The sequence below is a fragment of the Hermetia illucens genome, chromosome 6 (genome assembly GCF_905115235.1).
Source record: "Hermetia illucens chromosome 6, iHerIll2.2.curated.20191125, whole genome shotgun sequence".
NCBI classification, from domain to species: Eukaryota; Metazoa; Arthropoda; class Insecta; order Diptera; family Stratiomyidae; genus Hermetia; species Hermetia illucens.
The window spans coordinates 93,206,939-93,232,113 of NC_051854.1; the positions used below are offsets into that span (position 1 = coordinate 93,206,939).

General features: G+C 45.2%; 1 protein-coding gene across 2 annotated transcripts in view; it reads right to left on the bottom strand.

Moving 5' to 3' along the window:
* The window catches only part of LOC119660359 (synaptogenesis protein syg-2), a 354,674-nt gene that overhangs the window by 93,235 nt on the left and 236,264 nt on the right, over positions 1-25,175 (bottom strand). For both annotated transcript variants that reach the window (XM_038068867.1, XM_038068866.1), the window contains exons 8-9: positions 8,017-8,168; positions 7,553-7,697 (exon numbers count right to left, since the gene is read on the bottom strand). In XM_038068867.1, coding sequence (XP_037924795.1) covers positions 7,553-7,697; positions 8,017-8,168 — 297 coding nt within the window. The remainder of the gene's footprint in view (positions 1-7,552; positions 7,698-8,016; positions 8,169-25,175) is intronic.

Consider the following 25,175-nt stretch of genomic DNA (forward strand, 5'->3'; position numbering starts at 1 on the left):
AAGAAAGATGGCCTAACTCACGTAAAGGGCGCTGGACATACATTATTCCAGATGCCTCTAAATGGATCAAACGAAGGCACGGTAGGGTTAGTTACCACCTGACTCAATTCCTAAGCGGACTTGGAGGGTATCGTGCATACCTTTATCGCTTCGGGCGTGACGGTTCCCCGTATTGCCCCACATGCGTGATGATTCCGGAGGTTGTGGAGCATGTTGTTTTTAAGTGCCCGCGGTTCACCGCACACAGCGGTGGCGGAAATTGACGCCGGAGCACGGTTGACACCAGAGAATAACATGGAGCACATGTTAGTCTCTGAAACATCTTGGAGGGAGGAGCTTCGGAGGAAACTTACAATTAGCAACAGGAGCCGCCCTTCGTAATTGATCCTATCCCGCGACATAATACCGAAATGATAGATGGTGGTTTTAGCGAGTATGGTATGGCAGGAGCCAGCGGTTGGTTCCAACGCCGAAAAAAAGACGGACAGACGGTCCTGTGAGAAGTGGCCAGATCTTCCAGCAGGCACGATCCCAGTTGGTCGATTGGGGCATACCTATTGATGTGTAAATATGCGTTCATGCACTTTCGTTTCTGACTGTGCATGGTCCAGTGTTTGCTCATCTCTGGTGCGTGGACCAAAATGGCTATGGGAAGGATATCCAGAACATAAAACCACCATGGAAGACGACAGAAGGAGAAAACTTACAGCGCAGGGGCTCGGAACCCCAGTACCGGCGGCTGTTGGTAGTGACCAAGTGTGGTCCCGGTAATCGATATCCCTCGACCGTAGTGCCTCTGTGGTGGATAACTTGGCCACCTTGGCATATAATGTTACAAGTGATTTGGATCTGTAGAAGGAACTGTTCAAGCGAAGTAGGACCTTACCGAGAACACCATTAACAAGACCAAATAAAGATGAACTGAAGGCAGGTCGTTGGACGACAAAAACTGAGATAACACTCACCGCATATGTTCAAGATGCGCGACAGCAGGAGGTACTCAAAGAATAAGGAAGGGATCCATTCAAAAAAAGCTCGGTAACTTTGAGATTTCCACCAATGCCAAAGACGGTGAAGCATAAGGCACAGGCAAAGTCAATAAACGCCGAAAGTGAAGGAGCGTATAAAAGGAGTAATCCTGCCGGCGCTTATAGGGAGCAGAGTCCTGACCCGGAGGAATTAACCTTCACCCAGCTTGAGACAAACATCGTTAGTCTATCCAAGTTTATCAAGGCCAAGCACAACGTGCACCAAGCCATAAAGAATATCGTTAGGGCTATTAGAGTCCTCTATAATAGATCGCAGATGCAGGAAAAGAATAATAAGGATACGCCGAACCCCACTGTGACAACAGTGTCACAAGCGACCTAAGTGGCGCCCAACCGTACTATCATCGAATCACGGGGAAATAGACGAGTGCGTGAAAAAGAGGGGAATCCTCCAAATAATCAGCAGGCGGAAATGTGAACAGAATCCGAAGAACCTAGAAAGGGGATCTCATGTTCGAGCTGAAAAGATCCAGCGTGGGCAAAACTGATGACTTTCGCACTCAAGTCAAAAGCTCACTTGGGAAGAATGCCGCAGTGCGTGCCCAAGAACATGAGATCTATATACAATATAAGGATCTCGATGAAGTGATATCGAAAGGAGACATTTTTAGTGCTCTGAAGGAGTAATTCAAGTTGATAGAGCTTACCGAGGAGTCTGTTGTGGGCTTACAAAAAGCCTATGGTGGTACTCAAACGGCCACAACACGAGTAACAGCGGAAGCAGCGCAGATGTTGTTGGCTGCCGGAAGGGTTCGGATGGGATGGGTTGTCTGCTGCTTAAGAGAATAAACTTCGCTAAAGAGGTGCTTTAAATGCCTCATGTTCGGTCACTTCTCGAAGGCATGCCGATCAATGCAGAAGGTGTGGGGAGAAGGGCCATATTGCCAGAGAGTGTAATAAGGACCCAAAATGCGAAGTAAAAGAGGGACAGCATAACCGGCATATTGCCGGAAGTGGTAAATGTCCGGAGTTTAGGAAGGCGCTCACTACAATGAGAAAATGAGGTTTATTCAAATAAACCTGAATCATTGCAGGATCGCTCAGAATTTACTAGAGCAGACCACTTTCGGATCTGAGATGGAAGTTGCCATCATAAGTGAACCGGATAGAAACCGTCACGGTAGCATATGAGTCACAGATTCGACTGGTGGAGCGGCGATATGGGCTTGCGGTCGACAGGCCATACAATGTGCTGCAAGTCAGGCAGCCAGTGGCTTTGTGTGGGCGAAAATAAGTGGCGTATATGCATCCAGCTACTACGCCCCACCAAGTCTGACACTGCCTGAATTCGAGGAAATGCTTGATAATCTCGTTCTCGACGCAAGGGGAAGATTTGGACTTCTTCCCCTTGATTTCTGGTGATTTCAATGCTTGGGCCCTAGAGTGAGGTAGTAGAGAATCAAATGCTAGGGGGCGCAGTTTATTAGAAGCTTTTGCGCAGATGGACATAGTTTTCGCTAACGAAGGTGCTGTAAACACTTTTCTGAAGGGGGGGTCAGCCTTGTAGACCTGACTTTTGTCAGCCCTGCACTGGCGCGTGGTATGTCCTGGTGCGTCAGCGACCGCTACACCCCCAGCGATCATTAGGCAATCTTCTTTGAGACATGTATCCAGTCACAGGATAAAGGGCTATCATGCTCGAAACCGAAAAACATTTCAGGCTGGTCTGCAAAATCTTTGGATAAACAGACCTTCGTAGAGGTGTGGTTATATCAACCTGATAAAGAAGGCGCCTCTACGGAAAGAACCATCAATCTGGGTCAATGCATCGACAAAGCATGTGACGCGTCCATGCCTAGGAGGTGCCCATTCCCCAGTAAGGCCAAACTACTGGTGGAATGATGAACTGACCGGCCTTCGATCAGCCTGCCACCGAGCCAGAAGAGTGGCTTAGAGGGCGGTAGGTAGAGTCGATCAGGGGCAGAAAGAGTGTGCCTATAAGCCACCTCGCAAAACTCTCAAGCTCGCCATCCAGCGAAGCAAGAGGAAATGCTTTAAGGAGCTTCAGCTCAGAAGCGGCCGTAAACCCGTGGGGGAGTGCTTATAGAATTGTGATGGGACGATTCAGAGGCCGTTCGTCTCCGCAGATCACGTGTCCCACCCTCTTGCTGAAAATCATCCAGGGGTTATTCCCCCAGTAAGAGGAGAGCACCGACATATTCCAACCACCTCTGAATGTGGCGACAATTCCGCCAGTCACCGGAGACGAGCTGCTGGAGATCTGCGGTAAAATAGGAGCCGATAAAGCGACTGGTCTGGACGGAGTACCGAATAAGGCTCTTAACATTGCTGTGAAATCCAGGCCGAACATGTTTGCTGAGTTGTCCGAAACGTGCATGTTCGAGGGCATATTTCCAACGGCATGGAAGCGGCATGTTTTCTGGACGCTGTGGGAAAAATGTTAGAGCGGGTAATCTATAATAGATTACTCCCGGTTGTTGAGTGCCAAGACGGCCTTGCAGATCGGCAGTATGGGTTCCGTAAAGCCAGATCAACCATTGATGCCATCAAATTGATTACTGGCTTGGCTAAAGATACAATTCATGGAAAGGGTAGATATATTAAGCAGAGCAGCAAATATTTCGTGGTAGTTAACCTAGACGTGAAAAATACATTCAATTCGGCCAGTTGGAATTTAATACGCAAATCCCTGAAAGGAGGCTCTGGTATAACACCTATGACGGACAGCAAGAGCAGTTTGTTTCGGCGGCCAGATCAATTGGTTACTGGCTTGATCGAACATGCAATCTACGGAAAGTGTAGTACCAGCAAGTATTGCGTGATAGTAACCCTGGATGTGAAAAATGCACTTAATTCGGCCAGTTGGAATCTAATACGCCAATCCCTAGCGAAGGTTGGTATTCCCTCTTATCTTGCTGCTATCCTCGATAGTTATTTCACTGAAAGGAGGCTCTGAAATGACATCGATGACGGACCTCAGGGGTGCGTTGTCTACGCGGATATCCCGCAGGGCTCCACTACTGTGGAACATCATTTACAACGATGTACTTAATGTGAGGAAGCCACAGTGGTCAGTTACGTTGACGACATAGCGCTGGTTGATGCTGAGTGATACTCTAGCGAGGCAATCAGTGTTATTAAAAGTTGGCTAGCGAGCTCTGATCTGACACTTACGGAGGAAAAAAACGGGTGGGTGGTGATAGACGGGAAGCTCAACCTTAAACAACACGTGCAGTATGTGTGCGATAAATCATCCACTGCTAGTATGGCCCTGGCGAGGATGATGTCGAACGTGGGAGGGCCACGGCTTATATGGCGTCAATTATGCTCTATGCCACCCCAGTTTGGAGGGAGGCATTGCGGATGTCAGTTAACACAAACAAAACGAGTGGAGTCTACAGGAGGATATGCTCTGCCTTCACGACTGCCTCAGATGATGCAGCATTCGTCATCTCTGGAATGATGCCGATGGGTATCTTGGCAGATGAGATGGCGAATATATACAATGCAAAGCCAATCTTCCCTTATGGCGAAGAACCCTGAGAGGGAGAGATCCATAAACAGATGGCAAGAGCGGTGGAAACGCTCGGGAAAGGTTCGGTGGATTCTCAGGCTCAGTCGTGCCATCAAGGAATGGTTGGAGAGACACGGTGAGAATAATTATAATCTAACCCAGTTTCTCACGGAAGGAGGATATCACCAATATCTGCACAGATTTAAATTGAAGACCTCACCCGACTGTCCAAATAGCGATGGAGTCCCAGAGGACCCAGAGCATGTATTCCTCCACTGTCCGAGATTTGTGGAAGAAAGGAGGAATTTAGAGGAGACTCTAGGAGAGGTGCTGGTGCCAGAAAATCTGGTGCCGAAAATGATAACATATCAAGAAAATTGGGATGCGGTCAACTCCATGATCGCATCTATTCAAAACAAACTGCGAAAGGCAGAGGAGAGGAGATAAGCGCGGTCACGTACGCCACGTATAGAAGAAAGCTGACTAAGCTAGAATAAGCTGACTCCGCTCCGTTATATAATACCTTATGATGGTTCCCCGGGGCAGGAAAGGAGCCGTGGGTGGTTTTAGTGAGTAAAAATCCCACACGCTGGTGTGTCCAGACCAGTGTCTTTTGAAGATTTCCACCTCCTGAAAAAACAAGTCGGAAAACCGGAAGCTGGACGCTTCAGGTATGAAAGGTTTTGTGTATTTCTTAGTGTGTAGCACGTAATATATGCATATATTATGTGAGAATATCCACTTTCGGATGATATTGACATTCAGAGTCTTGAATTTGCAAAGGAGCCACAATTTTGACTTATTATTACTTTATTAGTAATACTGCGATTTCCACCAAATTTGGCAGAATCATGCTCTATGCTATACCCTATACTAATTTTGTGGTGCTAGCATGAACTTAAGGGGGGCTTTGCAGCCAATTACTAAAAATTAGAGTAATATACTATTATTAACTTTATTTGTACAGATATCAGTATGGAAGGTATTTCGGAGCCCAGGCACCATATAGTGGCAGCCTCCTGATTTTTTTTCAGATTTTTCGGTTGTGTAGTTTCTGAGAACGGCCCCCCTAAAGAATGATCATTTTCAACCCCCGGCACTCCCCACCTTTCTAACAAATGTCAAAATTAAGACCAGCTTCGAAAAGTACTAACCGAGACCTTTAATTTGATACCCCACATGACTATATTTGATGAAAAAAACATGTACACCCTCCTTTTGCATGTATGGAGACCCCCCCCCCCCCCCCATAAATTTGTCTTAAAAGGATGTAACTCACTGTATCCGTGAGTGTTCACAGTTCCCAGCTTTCTATCAAATATGGTGTCAATCGCTGTAACCGTCTCCGAGAAAAATGCGTGTGACGGACAGACAGAAAGACAGACAGACATACAGTAAACGGATTTTATAAGTTTTTGTATTTACACAAAACCTTAAAAAAGACAGACTGACGGATATGTAAACACCTTTCAAAAAGCGGGGTCTACCTCAATCGTAGACTTAGCGTTTGTCAGCCCTGCACTGGTACGTAGTATGTTCTGGTGTGTCAGCAAGGACTACACCCACAGCGGTCACCTGGCAATCTTCTTTGGGTTATGGGCAGAAGACCATCACGCCAAAAATCAAGAAAGATAACAAGTTGGTCTGCTAAAGTTTTGGATGAGCAGACCTTCATAGAGTGTGGTTAGACCAATTTAATAAGACAGGCGCCTTTTCGGAAAGACATGTCCATGTGGTCAAACGCATCGCCAAAGCATGTGACGGGTTCATGCCTAGGAGGTGCTCGCGCAGTGCGTCGTGGAGGCGAATTCATCACTGGAAAAGCAATCGTGGTTCATGCCTCCGATGTGATGCTATTCCACTCCACCCCTATCTGAAACCCCGCGGGTTCACCGGAGGAACCCAGGACGTAATTCCGCCAATGGAATCACTGGATGAGCTGGACGCTTTTTTGGAGCACCTCTTGGCTCGGTGAAAACCTTCAGCTTCGACAAGGAGACCCATTTATTCCCACCTCGAAGGTTGAGCTTGCAGGAGTGCTTTCATCGCTTCAGGACCTTATAGTGGTCCTCGCATGGTGGGTGCAGCGGCCTCCAAGGAGCGTCCACCCTAATGAGGACCTGTGAGTATGTCTCTGGGGATATCGATCTCCGGCGCGTGTGTCGTGGGAGGACTGACCATTCCGAGCCATTACCTCCTTACTCATGGACGACCGTGAAGTATTTTCCAGTGACTAACCAGTTCGTTACTCTGATCCCTGGGTGCGCAAGATCGTGTACTGCGTATAATATGAATGGCCTAGATCCCTTATCTGAAGTCTCGCAGAGTAAGTAGGAGTTCAAATCGGAGATAGGAAACTCCTTGAACTTGTATTCGGGGTTCGTCTTCGGGCTCTGAAGCTCTGACAACGGCAATCGCCGAGCGCAAAGGCGTGTCTTTTTTAGACACCTGTTCGATGTTAGAAGTAAACTGGCTGATGAAGTTCAGTTGTTGGCGAGGAGAAGCCTGTTAAGTCTATTGGTTATTCGGTCCAATGTGCATTGACGCGGGGTTATATAACGTAGTACATAAACTAGTAAATCGACTTTCATTCAACCATCCTCACGTATTGTATGCTAACCTTTAAAAGAACCCGTACCCAAAATGATAATGATCAGAAAACATCCCGGATACGAAAATTCGCTGATACAGATTCGCATCAATAGTCTCTACTGCTACAACGATATAACGGCTATTTCTCAATTTGAATTCTATATGCAAGTAACATTACAGGAATTTCTTTTCAATTAAATGTGAGAATTTCCGACACGTTGCTTTGGTCAGGACCATTAATTCCGAAAATCCGGGCAGTAGCCAGCAAAGCTGAACTAAATTTCAACTGAAATAATTTCACGTATTGCGATACCAATCAAAAGGATTACGTTTTTTCAGAAACATTATAACTTACGTTCACTAGTAAAGGGAAACGTATTGAAACCAATTCCATTTACGCTTCAACACAAAGTTCAGGATTTTAATTAGTACTTACAGAATACATTCAACTTCATCGATGTTTCCCGAACTCCGTTTTTGACTAGTTCATTCGTAGCACGGCAGATAAGCACTTTGCCATGATCCTCTCTTGTGGGCGTTAGAGCAAGGATGGAGAGACTGACATTCCCATCGGCGGAAACCTATAAATTACAGATAAATAATTAGTGAAATCCATAACGGATGAATAATTTCAGAAATATTTTCGGAGCTTTTTATGGTTGAGGGAAAACACTTTTGAATTTTCCTCACAATAGGATTTGGATTATATCGCGAGAAGACCATTTCCGTGGAAGTGTTCAGCTAATTGGAGCTGTTTGCAGGTAAACTGAACTGACTATGACTTCCTAAAGGCAAGTAGATACCCACAGTCATGTTCATTTGCGCGGATATAATCGGATATAATCCATAATCCTTGCAGTTATTAGCAGAGTGTAATGTACGAGTAAACCAACTACTCACCTTTTGATTGAACGCATGTAGTTCAGTTTTACCCATCCACCATGTAATCTTCGCGGGCGGACGAGAACCTATTGCTTGGCATTCGATTTCATATTTCCTATCTGCTGACATTGGCTGATTATTAAACGATATATCTACCATCAACGGACGCACTACATACGGAAGGATAACGAAAACAATGAGTCATTTTATAGAAAACTCTTTGAATGATATAAAGCAATTTCACTCAATCAAATCCCAGACATACACACTCATACGACTATCTGCTGGACGCTTCAATTATGAAAGGTTTTGGTTCGATTTCCTCCAAACTTGGTAGGAATATTTTAGTCATTTGTATTAAATGCTAGAATTGGAAGGAGGAGTTAAGACCTTTCATTTGATACCCCACATGACTATATTTGGTGCAAAAAATTGTACACCCTCCCCTCTTTGCATGTAGAGGGACCCCCTAAGTTCCCTGTAGAACGAAGTAGCTCACTGTGTGCATGGCCGTGCACAGTTCCCACCTCTCCCCTAAATTTGGGTGTTAATTGATACAACTATTTCTAACAAAAGTGCATGTGATAGACAGAGAGACAGCCTGTGAGAAGTTGCCAGATTTTCCATTAGGTGCGAACCCAGATTCCAGCTAGGGGCATACCTATTTATGTGTAAATATGTATTCATGCACTTTTCTGACTGTGCATGGGCTAGTGTTTGCCCATCTCTGGAGCCTGAACCAAAATGGCTATGGGAAGGACACCCAGAAAATAAAACCAATATGGAAGAAGAGAGAAGGAGGAAACCTATGGTGCAGGAGCTCGGAACCCCCTACCTTCAGCTTTTCGGAGTCGGCAAGTGGCATCCTGGTCGTCGATATCCTTCGACCACAGTACCTTGGCGGTGAAAAACTTGGCCACCGCGGCAACTAATGCTACAAGTGATTTGGAGAAGGTGGTGTTCAAGCGGAGCAAGACCTTGCCAAGAACACTAATAACGAAACCCAAAAATTATGGGTTGAAAGGAGATCCCAGCCCGACTAATGCAGTTTTAACACCCACTGCATTTATGGTATACAAGACGGCCAACTACAGAAGGTACTCCAAGACTAAGAAATTAACCCATTTAGGAGAAGCTCCTCAATTTACCGATCTCCACTAATGCCAAAGACGACAAAATATAAGACGCTGGAAAGCATGTTAAATCAAATGGAGGAAGGTGCGACCGAGGCTCATAGAGAACAAAGCCTTGACCCCGAGGAACTACCTTCCAAGAAGCTTGGAGGAAAAATAATTGAGCTGTCCGAGTTCATCAAGGAAAAGCACAACGTGCACCAAGCCATGATGAAAGCCATTAGGGTAGTGGTAGGTTGCAGGAGGAGGAAAAAGGTCCCAAGCAAAAATCGAAGCCTGCCATTCCAACAGTGTCACAGACGGCCCAAGTGACATCGAACCGTAATGTTAGTGACCCGCCAGCAAAAAAAGAGTCCCGGAGAAAGACGGTGATCTTTTAAGGAATCAGCAGGCGTCTAAGTGAAATAAAAGTATACTAGCACCTAAGAACGGAACTAAAAGCACGGAAGATAAAAAACCTGTGCCTCAAGTGCAAGCATCAGCAATCGAAGGGAAAGCTAAGGACAATGAAAATGGTACATGAACGAAGGCCGTTAATAAGGCGAAGAAGAAATCGAAAGTTCGAATTCGCCCAGAGCCAATTGTTATATCCACTAAGGGCAAATTGTCCCACGCGAAGATTATAAAAAAGGTGAAATCTGACCCCAATTAAAAGATCTGAGTTGAAATATCAGAAAGACCCAGAAAGGCGATGTTTGAGCTGAAAAAATCCAGCTTGAGCAAAACCGAAGTCTTTCGCATCCAAGTGAAAAACTCGCTTGAGGAAAATGTCACAGTTCGGGCCCAAAAGCGTGAAATTCACATACAGTCCAAGGCTCTTGACGAATTGACATCCAGAGAAGAAATATGCACTACCTTGAAAAAACAATTAAAATTAGGGAAACAAGAAGAAGAATCCCTCGTGAGATTCAGAAAAGTCATTAATATTCAAACGGCGATAAGGCGGCTACCAAAGGAGGCAACGCAGTCTGCCACTTGTGAGAACGTGTTTTATTAAAGAGGCGCTTCAAGTGCCTCATGTTTAGACACTTCGCGAAAGCATGTACCAGCGGTATTGATGCAGGAAGTGTAGGGAAAAAGAACATATCGCCAAGGAGTGCAATAGGGTCTCCAAAAGCTTATTGTCCGAAGGAAAGGAAAGAAGGGGTTAACGGACATATTGCTGCAAGTGGTAAATGCCCGGAATGCAGGAAAGCATCCACTGCAATAACTGCAATGAAATTTATTCAAATCATTGAGGAGTCGCATGGTTTTGACTAACGAAGGTACTGTAAACAATTTTCAGAAAAGGGAGTCAGGTTCAGTTGTAGACCTAACCTTTGTCAGCCCTGCGTTATCCCGTGGTATGGCCGGGTGCGTCAGCGAACGCTACCTTCTTGTGTCCAGCCACAGGGCAAAGACCCATAATGCCCGAAACCGGGAAAGATTTCAGGCTGGTCTGCAAAAGCTTTGAATGAGCAGACCTTTATAGAGGTGTGGTTAGATCAACCATATGGTCCCACGCATCACCAAAGCATGTAGTTTAGTTTAGTTAACTGGGGGGAGCCGCAGCTCCGAGCACTCAGGCCGTTATTAGGCCCATTGTACTATTCCCGTAAGTTGCCTATTCAATGGCTTCCCGCCTACGGTGTTCGCAGGCTTTAGTGAATCTGAGAACATTCTCAAGAGGCAGAGAGTGTGCAGATTCTTCATTGAAGAAAACCTTGCCAAGGTGTCTTCGTTTGAGATCTGAGGATGCCGGGCAGCTGCATAAAAAGTGCAGGGCTGTCTCCTCCTCCTCCTCACATTGGCTGCACACAGCCGAAACCGCTACCCCAATCTTTTCCATATGGTAGTTTAAGGGGCAGTGTCCCGTCAAAAGCCCTACTAGGGTTTTCATGTCCCACTTCTTAAGGGACAACAAAAATGCCGCTCTAGTGACCGTAGGCTCCTTCACAAGGATTTTCGCTTGCCGGCAAGAGCCCAAATTTCTCCACTCGGTTGCGTGAATCCTTGCAATTTCACCTTTCAGAGTAGACTTGACAGTAGATGGTCGGATTCCAAGAGTTGGTTCTGGCCCCACCATTGTGGATCCAGACCCTCGGCGAGCCAGTCTATCAGCCTCCTCATTGCCGGCGATGTTAAAGTGCCCCGGCACCCACATCAGGAATGTTTCGTTCAGTCGGCCAAGTTTCAGCAGCACCTGATGACAACTCCACACCAACTCGCTTGATATGTTATTGCCATTTAGCGCTGATAATGCCGCCCGACTGTCGGAACAGATTCGAATGGTGCGACCCCTCCATTTCTGTCGCAGACATTCTTCTGCTGCCAATAAAATGGCATATATCTCCGCCTGGAATATGGTCGTCATTTTTCCGAGAGGTCGGGCCAGTTCTATAATCGGATTCTCCGAGAACACCCCTGCGCCCAATCCATCCCCCATGACTGACCCGTCGGTGAAGATTATTAGGTCTGTAATCTGAAAAGACTCATGGCCACTTGTCGACCATTCTTCTCTTTCGGTGATTACGACAGTGTATGTCTTTTCAATGACGAATCTGGAAACCATATGATCGGTCGGCATCAGTGCTACCGGATGTCTTTGAAAGAATTTCCAAATAGACGCATGCCCGTTGGATTGGCCGCTTTTCCACGCCCCAATGGTATCGAGCCTATATGCGTCGTTGGCCGCTTTCCGTTTCACCTCCAAGTGAATGGGGGGTAAATTTAGGATAGCTTCAAGTTCCGCAGTCAGCGTAGTACTCATTGCTCCAGTAATACTTAGGCAACCAAGTCTCTGAATCTGCGTTACAGCTTCCTGCTGTTAGCAAAGTTCAGTCTTGGCCACCAGACGATGCATGCATACATCAAAATGGGTTTTATTATGGATGTATACATCCAATATATACGTTTAGGTGAAAGTCCCCAGGTCTTACCTATCGCATTCCTACAACACCAGAGCAATCTGCAGGATTTCTGGTATTGTTCCTGGATATGATGCTTCCACGTTAACTTGGAGTCGAAATGTACTCCTAAGTACTTGACTGTTTGTGCCAGCTGGATTTCCGCCCCTGCTAAGGTAGGTAGCGTATAGCTGCCCCACCTTACGTTCCTAGTGAACGTAACTAGTCCAGTCTTCCTAGCGTTCACCGTGAGTCCATTGCGGAGACACCAGCTGTGGATTACATGCAGAGTTGCATTCAAGCGGTCACATACTGTGTCCGCAAACTTGCCGGTAATTATTACGGCTAGGTCGTCCGCAAATGCTTGCGCGAAGACTTTTTTGTCCTCCAGGAGCCACAGCAGGGTATCCATCACCAAGAGCCATAACAGTGGAGAGAGAACCCCTCCCTCTGGGCAGCCCCTGAGACATTCTGCTTCAATAGACTTCTGGCCGACCGATATGTGGATTTTTCTCCACTCTAGCATGTGAAGGATCCAACTGATTAGCAGCGGTTCGATTCCATGCTGTCTTGCCGCATCACAAATTGCCGCAAATGAGGCATAATTGAAGGCACCTTCGATGTCCATGAATGCGCCTAAGGCGTATTCTTTTTCGGACATCGCCTTTTCAATTTTTGCCGTAAGTTCATGGAGTGCTGTCTCCGTGGATTTGCCTTTCTGGTAGACGTGTTGCCTATGGTGAAATGGCCACTTAGGAATGTGTGTATCCCTTATGAACCGATCTACTAGTCTTTCTAGTCCTTTTAGCAGAAAGGACGTTAGGCTGATCGGTCGAAAGCTTTTTGCGTCTGTGTAGGTGGGCTTTCCTGGTTTGGGAATGAACAACACCTTCACATCCCGCCATTTAATTGGAATATAAGCGTGTGCTAGGCATGCACGATATATAATGTGTAGACCCAGGGCATCCATTCCTTCTATTATTAGCGCAGGGATGATGCCATCCAGACCTGCAGACTTGTATCTATGGAACGAGTTAAATGCCCATTTCAATCGCTCCAGTGATACTACTTTGCATGCCAGATTCCAATCTCTCGGTTGAGGGCTGTACGCACCCCTGTTGGCCCCGAGATTAGATTTTGGATGCTGGCTGGGAAGTGTACTTCGAGCAAATGATTTGCCGTTTCTTCATCGCTTTCTGTGTACTTCCCATTCTGTAAACGTAAATAACCCAGTTTCTGGATACGTTCTTTGACCAGAATCCGCTTCAGCTTTGAGGTTGCCTCAAGAGAGTTAGTCTCTTCGCAAAAGCGTCTCCAAGATGATCGTTTAGCCGATCTTATGCTTTTCTTTAGAGCCTTCTGTGCCTCTTTATAGCGATTCCAGCTAGTGCTTGATTCGCCCTTCAGAGCACGATTAAGGAGCATCCTTGTCGTTCTCCTCTGTTTTGCCAAATCCGAGTTCCACCATGGTGTTTTACCCTTCTTTGGCATCTTGAATGGACAGCTTTCTTCTCTCATGCTAGTTGTGATCATCTTGGTTGTCTTCTCAATTCCAGCAATGGATTTGATGCGCTTCCCAGGGATCGTGACTCGGGCGCTCAATTCTGTTTGATACATTACCCAATCTGTCTTCCTCGGATTCCGAAATGGAGTGGGCGGAGGTGGATCCATGGCATGGCATGGCATGGACCAAAGCATGTAACGCGCCATGCTTAGGAGGTGCCCATTCCCCAGCAGGTGACCAAGCTAGTGGTAGAATAGTGAACTAGCCAGCCTTCGAGCAGCATTCCATCGAGCCAGAAGAACGGCTCAGAGGGCGGTAGGTAGAGTTTATCATGGGCAAAAACAGTTCGCCTATAAGGCAGCCCGCAAAACCCTCAAGCTTACCGTCCGGCGAAGCAAGAGAAAATATTTTAAGGAGCTCTGTTTAGAGGCAGACGTAAACCTGTGGGGGAGTACTTTTAGAATCGTGATGGGACAATTCAGAGGCCGTTCACTCACGCAGATCACGTGTTCTACCCCCTTGCTCAAAATCATCCAGGAGTTGTTCCCCCAGCAAGAGGAGAGCATCAACACATTCCAACTACCTCTGAATGTGACGCAATTCCGTCCATGGAAACGGAAAAAGCTTGGTAAACCTCCAGCTGAACCATCCTCATACAGACCCATATGCCTTTGGACACTATGGGGAAAATGTTAGAGCGGGTAATCTATAATAGATTAAACCCGGTTGTTGAGAGCCAATGTGGTCCTTCAGATCAGCAGTATAGGTTCCGTAAAGCCAGGTCAACCATTGATGCCATTAAATTGATTACTGGCTTGGTAGGAAATGCATCCAGGGTAGTACCAGTAAATATTGCGTGACAGGAACCCTGGACGTAAAAAATGCATTCATTTCGGCCAATTGGAATCCAATACGCAAATCTCTAGAGATGGTTGGTATTCCCGCCTATCTTGCTGCTATCTTCGATAGTTATTTAATTCAAAGGAGGCTCTGGTATGTCACTGATGACAGACCCAAGGAGTACATGGTTTCCGCGGGTGTCCCGCAGGTCTCCGTATTGGGCCCACTACCGTCGATCATCATGTACAACGATGTATTTAATCTTCTCCCATTGTGGTGGGTTACGCTGACGACATAGCGCTGGTTGTTACCACAAAGCGTCTCAAAGATGCTGAGTTATACTCAGGCGAGGCAATCAGTGCTGTTCAAAGTTGGCTACAGAGCTCTAGTCCGACACTTGCGGAGGAAAACTGGAAGCGGTCCTCAGCGTTTGAAGAGAAATTAAGTCTGTATTATAATCGGAAATCATATCATCACTTCCAAGCCGGCCAATACTTGCGGGTGGTGATAGACAGGAAGCTCAGTTATAAGCAACACGTGCAGTATGTTTGCGACAAATCATCCATTGGTAGTATGGTCCTGGTAAGGATGATGCCAAACTTGGGAGGGCCACGATATACCTCAAGTTTGCTTATAGTCAGGGTGGTGACCTCAATCATGCTCTATGCGACCCCAGTTTGGAGGGAGGCGTTGCGGATGTCAATTAACACTTCAGGACTGTCTCAGATGATGCTGCAATCGTCATCTCCGGAATGATCCGCATTGACATCTTGGCAGATGGGATGGCGTTCATATACAATGGGAAGCCAATCTCTGTCTTATCGTAGACGAAGAACACTGAGAGGGAGAGATCCATACATAGATGGCAGAAGCCGTGGGAATGCTCGAAAAAAGATCATTGGACTCGCAGGCTGGTTGGAGAGACGACACGGTGAGATTAATTATAATCTCACCCAGTTTCTCATCGGGCACGGAGGATATCGCCAGTACCTGCACAGGTTTAAATTTTTGATCTCACCCGACTCCAAATTGTAACGGAGTCCCAGAGGACCCAGGGCCTGTATTCTTCCACTGTCCCAGAGGGGCAGGTAGGAGAGGTGCTGTACCAGAAAATCTGGTGCCGAAAATGGTAGCACATCAAGAGAATAGGGATGCGGTCAACAACAACGAAAAGAGGAGAGAAGCAAAGTGCGATCACGTACGCCGCGTATAGAAGAAAGGTGACTGAGCTAGAATGGGTAGTTCGGGGGGCCAGGGAGGGAGTTGGGGGTGGTGTTAGTAGGTAGAAGTCCCACACACTAGTGTGTTCAGATTAGTGTCTTTTGAAGATATTCACCTCCTCAAAAAAAAAGACAGACAGACAGTAAACCGATTTTAATAATGTCAGAAATCTGACATACATATTCAATAGCATGACTTTCCCTTCTGAAACTCCAGTAATTACAGACCAAAGGATTGATAGCTATGAATTAAACGCAGATTCAAAGGATTTCGTGGTATTTTCGCGGAATAGTCATCATTTGGTCTTTCGGAATCCTTTGATATTGGATGGATAATAAATTAATTTTCATTTCTGGGAAAGTGCAGCTGGAACTATTCCAGTTCTTGATTAAAACTTTTGAAGTAATCCTTCAAAATCAGTCACCAGATACAGCGTAAATTTTCTGGCACATATTGTCGTGACTCTCCCCCTGAAAAGCGTAAACAGGCGTCATTACAATTTAATTATGTTTGCTTGACAATCTTCCAACGTGTAAGCAATTGACCTAGTCCTCATACTGAAACTCCTAACTCCACAACGTAAATATATGTAAGTATGTCACACCAGAAAATTGCACACTTTCCTAATTTCCCCCAATATGACATTTCTCCACGTAACTTTCTAGTTTGTATATTTCCGTGTCAAAAATCATTATTCCCACTTGTCTGGCTGCTGTTCATGGTGGGGGGAGGCATCCTCGCTACCACAATTTGCAATAAACTTTGTCAGCGCCAGTTTAGCTCCATATTCATAGTCATCGTTGGCGACAACCGCTAAACCATAACGTTGAATATAAAGGAATTTGATGTAGTCGATGGTTTTCAATGTCAACCTGCTGGCATATTCATGAGTAAGGCTCTAAAATGTGTTTGGTCGACCCCAAAGGATGTGTATTGTGAGAAATGGGATTATCAGTGCAATTACTGAGGCATACAAATGTCGAGTGGAGCGTCATTAGTGTCAAGGATTTAAAGTGTCGATTTAATTTGAAACCGCCACCGTACACAATTACATTTATCGTATTCATATATGATAGCTTAATTGATATATTCGCTATTTTTCCCTAAGGGTTGTATATGCAAGTGCATGGAAGTTGATCGGACGTCCTGTACTGACTGTACCTTTCCCTGAAGCATCGTTGTGGTTCGCAGAGTTAATAAAGGATGTCATTTGGCACTTATTTGATTATTCGGGGCCGCTTCTAGGAACGCCTACGTGAACATAGAGAGCGGGAATGGGTTCGGAGAGACAGGGTAAAGTCCTAGATGGAAAACTTTCTTGTCTATTTCCGAGCCAAGTCAACATACACTTCCCAGTTGGTAATCCCGGATTGTCACCAATCAGCCTGGTGGCGCGATAAGGTCGACCCGACTTGAAATGGACTTATAATTTGGCAAACGATTTGAGATAGGTTGTATTTGACGCCAGACAGCTTTTAGGGATATCGAATTGGTGAACCTCGGCCCAAAAACCGGGATGTCTGGAGTTCCTTATTAAGGCAGGCCGAGACCGGATACCGGTTGTTGCGCCGTTGATGATGATGATGTATTTGAGCTGACAGCTGCGGTATTCTGCAACAACAAAGCGACATCCCCAGAAAACGTCTCTCAAAGCAATGTTGCAGTTGTCTTCGTCCCAATGATAATTTTGCCATAGCTGCAGGTTGAGCTGAGCTAGCGCCTAATCCAGACTTTTAATACAAACCCCCGTAAGTGCCAGCCAACGAGACGGTTCGTTTAAGACTACTGGATTTTCTAGCGGAGATAGTACCTTGCACTTGGGACCCATAATCCCCTCAGCCCGCCAGAGGAAAAACAGACAACTGATAAAAAGAAAGAAAGAAAATAAGGCGTAGATCTCCCGTCAATAATGCAGCGAGAAGAATACCGTAAGGTGGTAACCAAAGCGCCAAATAGTATAGAAGGGACCAACCACAGTCACAGGCGCGTCTCATTAAAACGAATAAAGAGATCTCTTCCATTGAAGACAATAAGTCAGAAAAAGCTGAGACAGACGTCCAATCTATCTGACGAACTCAAGCCGGGGAAATACTTGCTGAAATTTAGTCAACGACCAACGAGAAAAATGCATTCAACGAGACAGACCAAAGCCATCTAAGTATGAAAGTAGTGAATTTGGATCACCTTTCGAACAAAGAAGAGGTGGAGCAGGCGATAAAACCGAATATCCACATGTGACCAACTTCCCGTTAGAAGTCGTGCCAATTTCTACATTGTGCAAAAAAAAAGATCAACTACAGGCACATGGAAGCAGTTTGTAAAGGAGAGAACAGGAGCACATTTTATTACGAAGACTTGCAAAAATCAGGGAAACTCAAAGAAGACCTCGCTAATATTCCTTGCTCCGGGCGGTGCAGGAGAAAAATTCCAAAAAGGAAGATGTCAAGCACCATAATCCATGACCTGCAAGCATACCAATGCAGCTGTCAACAGTATGACGGGGCAGCTGGTGCAAAAAACAATAGCTGACCTGATGCTCTCCAGTGAACAGTCCGGAGATAAATGTTCACTATCGTGGTATCTGCTGAAAGATACTGTCAATTTGCGAGTGCGTGGTCATTGCAAGAAGATGGTTTCTTTTGGGTTCATGGTGTGGAAGTGACTTTTTTCAGCGTTTACCTTACGCCGAACGAATGTCCTTGGAGGACGAGATTCGAAATAGGAAAGGGAAAGTTCCATTTGGAAGGCACGCATGGCCCAAACAGATTCTTAAGTCACAGAAGTGAAAGATGGCCACTAGAACGGAACTGAGCCTTTTAAATATCGGTAGGACTTCGAAATTTTGAGCACCCAGTTCAAAAGCAGTATCCTTGACATGGGTTTTGCTACGAAGTCCTTAGTATTAGCAGGCCAGTCATCACGAATATATTTCCATCAAATTAACAAGTGGCACTTCGCGGTGTTCGGCATATATCTACCAGGTGGATCATGGGAGAAAGCGATGTTAGCGAATTTCCCGAACCTCTCTTAAAACGGGTAAACAAGCCACGTAGCCCAGGCATTGATAGAAGAACAGAGCCGATAGTGAATTTAACAATGACCCTTACTACCGCAGCTTATATATACTGGTCGATGGCAGAAGCTACGATGAGATAATTTTTAGGTCCGAAATACAAGAAAGAAAAAGTAACTCCGTCACGAAATCAACAGACAAAAAGCACGTTGTTGGCCCAAAAAGCCGCTGGTAGAATTGATTACCAAAAACTCGGAGTTCATTGATTACCCTGTTCCATGGAAGCAGTGAAGATGGAAGAAATCGTGCAGGTATTTTTCCCTGCCAACTCCATCCAAGCTGAAGATATCGTTGAGAAAGTGAGTACTGAGTAATGCCCACTGTTCACCATGAAGAAGTTGGAAGTTGGGTTTGTCCATTGAGGACAACAAAGCTCTGGACTGGCTAATATTCCGGGCTTGCTACTCAATGGGATCAACCCATGATTAGCAGTCGGTATTTTTCACTCCCGCTGGGAAGTTTGGAGATTCACGACGACAAATGAAGGCAAAGGGCACCCCAAAGCGTCGTTAGCGTACCGTCATTTCAATATGTTTGACACAACTGATCTGCCTGAAAAGCTCATAAAACTAACACTCACTGACGTTATACGTGCTGTGTGGATGATTAAGGAGGTGGTCCAAGCAGTGAGATTGGCTGAGATACACCGTAGCCATTGTCGGCGAGTGGTGCTGCTTGTGACGCTAGTTAGAAGAAATGCCTTCAATTCTGCGAGATGGTGCAGCATTATCAAGGGGCCTGAAAATTGTTTCTATATTTCAGAGTACCTTTTGCGGATATTGATGGACTATTTAAAGAACCATCCCCTACGTGCGTGAATGTGGGTTGGGTCAGGGACTTGACCTTGGTGTGGACTTTTGGAACGCTTCATGAGATACTTTGACTCGAAACGTCTGATGATGATGATGGTCGAATACCGCGATTTTTTGCGGCACTGGTTGTATGCATGGATGATGCATGCGGCGAACCAGTAGATAAATGCATTCCGCCTAGTTCCAGTGAAAACCGAAGACGTCGTCCTGACCAAGGTTTCCTAAGAGTTTTTTTATTAAGGCTGGTGAAACCATATTCTTATCAAATCAGGTAAGGAAGTATCTTGCAATCATGATAGTTAGGAAGATGGGTTTCTTCGAACAGATTCGCAGCATCGCAGACTAGGTTACATTCAGTATGCTTGCGATTTTGCGGCTAATGGCCAATACCGGAGGTTCCTAATACAGTGAGTGTCGTCTTCTGAGGACTGCGGTTCAGTTTCTTCTCCTTTGCTGTTCCGTAATAAGGAGTTTTCAGTAAGGATATGTACGCCACATGCTTGCGTTTAATTCTCATACTATCTCGGAGTCAGCAATATTGGTGATATCAGAAGTTAAATCCAAAGAAGGACGGTCGTAGTTAAGTCCAAAGCATGGTCAAGTGGACAACTACTAACCCAGCTATTTTCCGCAGATATTTTTATTCATCAATTGCCCGGCTGCAGTTACTGCGAATGTGCCCCAACCTTGTGGCGCAGTAGGGTTAATAAATTTCGAATGTTGTTAATTCGACTGACAGATGCCACCACCGGTGTTGGTTATACATTCATTGTTCAAAGTATTGCCCATCGCTAGCCACAACTTTCTTCCATCTTTCAGGCAATTCATAAATACCATCGCGCCAAAAATTGGCCGGCTTGGCCGCTATCCACTCATCGAGCCATTTTTTGAGTTCGTCGTAATTGGAGAAGTGCTGGTCAGCCAGGCCATGCCGCATCGACCGGAACAAATAGTAATCAGAAGGAGCAATGTCTGGAGAGTACGGCGGATGGGGTAGGAGTTCCCATTTCAACGTTCCTGGATATGTTTTAACGGGCTGTGCAACATGTAGACAAGCATTGTCATGTTGCAAAATAACTTTATCATGCCTTTGCTGGTATTGCGGCCGTTTTTTCTTGAGTTCGCGGCTCAAACGCATCATTTGACATCGCCAGAGTTTGCTCGTGACCGTTTCGTTCGGTTTTAGCAGCTGATAGTATACCACACGCAGTTGGTCCCACCATATACACAGCATGATCTTCTCACCATGAATATTCGCTTTGGCCGTCGATGATGAGGCATGGCCGGGGTATCCCCACGTTGCCCGACGCTTGGGATTATCGTAATGGATCCACTTTTCATCGCCAGTAACTATTTGATGCAGAAAACCCTTCCTTTCTTGTCGTTGGAGCAGTTGTTCGCACGTGAAAAAACGGCGTTCGACGTCTCTTGGCTTCAGTTCATACGGACCTTTCGGATCATTCCCATTGCTTTTAAACGGTAAGAAATGGCTTGCTGAGTGACTCCAAGTGTTTTTCCAAGTTCCTCTTACGTTTGTGATGGATCTTGGTCGAGCAATGCCTCTAATTCTTCATCTTCAAAAATTGTTGGCCGTCCGGCGCGCTCTTCGTCTTCCAAGTCAAAATTGCCACTTTTAAACCGTCCAAACCACCTCTGACACGTTCGCTCAGATAGAGCATGGTCACCATAAACTTCCACCAAAATGCGATGACTTTCGGTTGCTTTTTTCTTCATATTGAAATAATGAAGTAGAAATCCCCGCAAAAACACATTATTTGGTACAAAATTAGCTATTTTCGTTGATGAAAAAAGTAGTGTTGTTTACACTTCAATTAAATAATTTATACTGACGTTTGTGCCTATTGACAGTAGCTTTCCGATGAATGTTTGGAAATGTGGATCAATGGAATAAAAAACAAGCTACGCCATCTATTGTGAAAACCGACAGAACTTATTTGTAGACCCTATAACTTACAATTTAACAAAAAAAATTTAATTTCGACTTCATGCAGGGAATATGAAAAATCAGCTACTTTCCTTTTATATATTTTAACTAAAACCTTTCTGGGGCAGAAGGTGGGACCGTCAACGCCGGAAGAACGCCTCCTTTCTTTAATTTAGGCCTTGCTGCAGAGCGAGCAGAGGAGTACGCTACACTCCAGGCATTCTTAAGACTTAAAAGTGGGAGATGAATAGGAGAGAAGCCAATGTTACTTAGGCTCCCTTGAACATCGGGTGTTTGTTTTCACACTGAGTTGGTCTGAGCAGAAGTAATGCATCAACTGCTTGCGGGAGGGTGTCTTACACGTCGTTTAGTACTGACAGAAAATGCACTTATATCATCAAATGTAGACAAAAGTGGACGCCTTGTGTCCACTACTCCCACACAAAAATTTACCACGTTCCTTTGCAGAAATGAGAACTATCCCTTGTAGTCGGCGTTAAAGGCTGGCAATCACAATTTCCACAAAATTTCATGATACCAGGTGGATCGTCGTTGAATGGGCTACTAGGTCTGTTAGAAGACGAACGACAGAATTCAAAACATCAACCAAAGCCAGGACCTAGAGAGAAGAATGATGAAGAAACTGGTCGTTGAGGATAATAATAAGGGTTATGATTGAGGAGTCACGTTCATAAGGGATCCTGTCGAACAGAGCTAATGAAACTGCCTAAGCCATTGACAAGAAAACACGGGAGCTGGCAAACATTATTATAAAACGTATGATCTTCTCAAACAAGTCCAATATTTGAACTTGATGTTGTTAAAAAGGATCGAGGATCATCGATGCAGGTAATCTTAGAATAACTGGTTCCTGAAAAAGTCAGAAAATTGCCAAATCGCCTCATCCCGTGTGGAGCAAAGGTAATCGCCTTGGAATAGCAGAAATGAATTGGGGATGAACGAAGCCGTCAGGAAAAACAGGAAAAATTGTCATTTCTAAAAATGGTTCCCTTTCCTAAGCGAACGTTGTAAGGAGGGGTGGGATTTTCGAGGTGTCACTAAAAAAACAAAAATAGGGAAAAGAGAAAAGTAACCTATTTTGGATTTGGGATATTCAAAGTCAAATTTGAAATGCTTTAGAGGAGGTCGCAACCGAGAGTAATAGAGTGTTAAGATTAGGTCGCTAACAAGGACCATGTCCATTGAGTCAATCCGTTTTGAATTTGTTATAAAATGCATAAGAAAGATATACGAAAAAAATAGTCACACCCGGGATTCGATTTTTCTAGAGTCTTTGCTGCGAAGATAGTTGAGTGAAAGGCATATGTGTGACGCCTATACTATGGGATATCCTAGTCGACGAGCTGATAGCCATAATAAACGTAGGAAACAATCATACCCAAAGGAGTATGCTGATCACGTCAGGATACTCATGTCGGGAAAATTCTATACTCTATCCCAGAGCTGGTACTGTTAGCCTAGAAAAAGGGAAGTGCGAACGGAAGAATTTCCTACCTTCAACCTTTTTTGGTATAGAGCTTTAAGTATTAACCTAGGCAAAATATCTGGAAGTTAACCTATATACGAAGCTAAATTGGAGCACTCATCTTGAGTATGCGGACTACGCCATGCAATGGAATCCACTCTCCAAAGATGGCCGACGAGTTTGTCGCCCCAAAGGCACTAGCGCAGAACAGTAGAGGACCAGTGCGAGCGTCTCGGGAAGTCGTGGGGGAGCTGAAGGGCATTTCAGGTATCCCCAAATGATGGCACATAGGTGTGGTTGACGGAGTGTACCCCACCAAGAGGTGAAGGGCATCCATTTATATCTTGAATATGTGACTAAAAAAGGTAATCGTAGTCAAAATGGACACATATCAAACTGAATACTGGGTAGTGATCGAAGCACAAAAATGGACTGACGATATATAAAAATGCCATCAGTCGAGCAAGTTCAGGAAATCATTAGGAGGAATCAAACAGAATACGCAGAAGCTATGTAAGAGGTGTTTTCCAAGAATGAAACAATATTCTCTCAAAGGGTGAATTGGACCTTCATCAAGAATTATGCTCGGAAGCTAGAATGAGACGAAAACTCTTTGCAAATGATGTTTTCCCAAACTAATGACACCATACTAAAACAGAGCCACTTTAAGCATCAATTAGGGGCACCTTATACGACAAAATTTAACTGAAACTCAGGGTTGCCTGTACCTTCTGTAGGGATAAAGCATCAAGCCAGGGTCGACATTGTGTCATAACAGCTAAGCATAATTTGCAGGTCATCATCAACGGCGCAACAACCGGTAAATTGCAGGTCAGTAACAGGGAAGAGTTGGGGACACAATCCACTGCAAAAATACTACATTTTCTAAACTACATATTGAGCTAGCACCGCCAATGATTACTCCGGGTGCCGAAACTTAGGCAGACAAAACAGCAGTCAAAAAATTAACCACACTTCAGAAACTTACTTGTGTATGCATTACTGCGGCCATGAATATACTTAAGTTCACCGTTGGAGGTCCTAATCTTCATATGTAAGTGCAGGCAAAGAGAGCAATGTTCGGAAGTATCAATTAGGCGACGAGCCAGAAAGAGAACGGGAAACACTGGGCTGATTTCTCATCGTTGCTCAAATTGGAGGTAACCGTCAATTGACTGAGGCAGCTCACTGACTGGTTGCAGGAAGTCGACTTTTCTAATCGCGATGATGTAAAAGACACGAAATGACAAGTGGCAGAGATGAAAACGCACTTTCCCTAAGTTATGTTGCTAATGGTTTTTTCTTCTAGATTATAACGAGATTTGTGGTCAAGCGCAATCGCTATTTACAAGCACAGCTTACTAGACCATGTCTCAAAATCCGCCAAAAAGGAGCTCAAATCCTCTTAAAAAAGGAAGATGGACATAGTGGCCTATGGTCTAGATATCCATACCTCCAACATCCAGGGGTTGTAGGGAATATTATCAGTAGATTTCTTTTTTACCCCATTGAGATAGCGACTTTACTTTGGTGTAAGGATTACATATTTACTTATCGCACGAACCAAAATTTGTGGGCTAAACTCTTTGCTAATGAAACGGTATCCACCCCTCGAATAAAGACGAACTCACCGGTAACGATTAATAGTTATCGTCTCTGTCTGCTATCTCCAGCTTAAGAAAAAGTTTCACGGCCGTAAACTATACACATTCTGGGATTACGTAAAGAGCAGGTGAACCTATTATTAAAAAAACGCTACGCCCCCAATTGATTTGCGGTCTGGGACGGGAGCCAACGGGGCTAAATTAAAGCGATTCCGAAATGCCGTGTCGGGACAAAACTTTACAGTATCCCCTCTTGAACGAGACCACTAGCGCTCTGCTATGACATCAACTAGCTAGTCCTCGTAAGAAATACGTAAGAGACGTTCCACGCTTCCTTCACGAAGGGCATTTTTTCTTATCGCTGAAAAGTGGTGCTCTGAGGTGGCGGGGAAGAAGACGGGGCGGCAACCCTGTCGGCTGAACCAAAACGAAGTGGCGGAGGAGAACCTCCACGTGGTGGCACCGGGAAACGCTGTATCGCATTGGCGTGCCGGCCGTGATGCAGTAGGCGAATGCTCCAATGCCTAGCAAGGGCGATCAGACCCGAGTCTGCACGGGGACTCATATGAAGTGGCTTCGGTCGCGAAACCTTACCAGGGGTATACTGGTACCATGGGAACCGAGGTAGCCCCTGGACTCTTATATTTCAGGAGAATTCCTGTCGTATCTGAGTA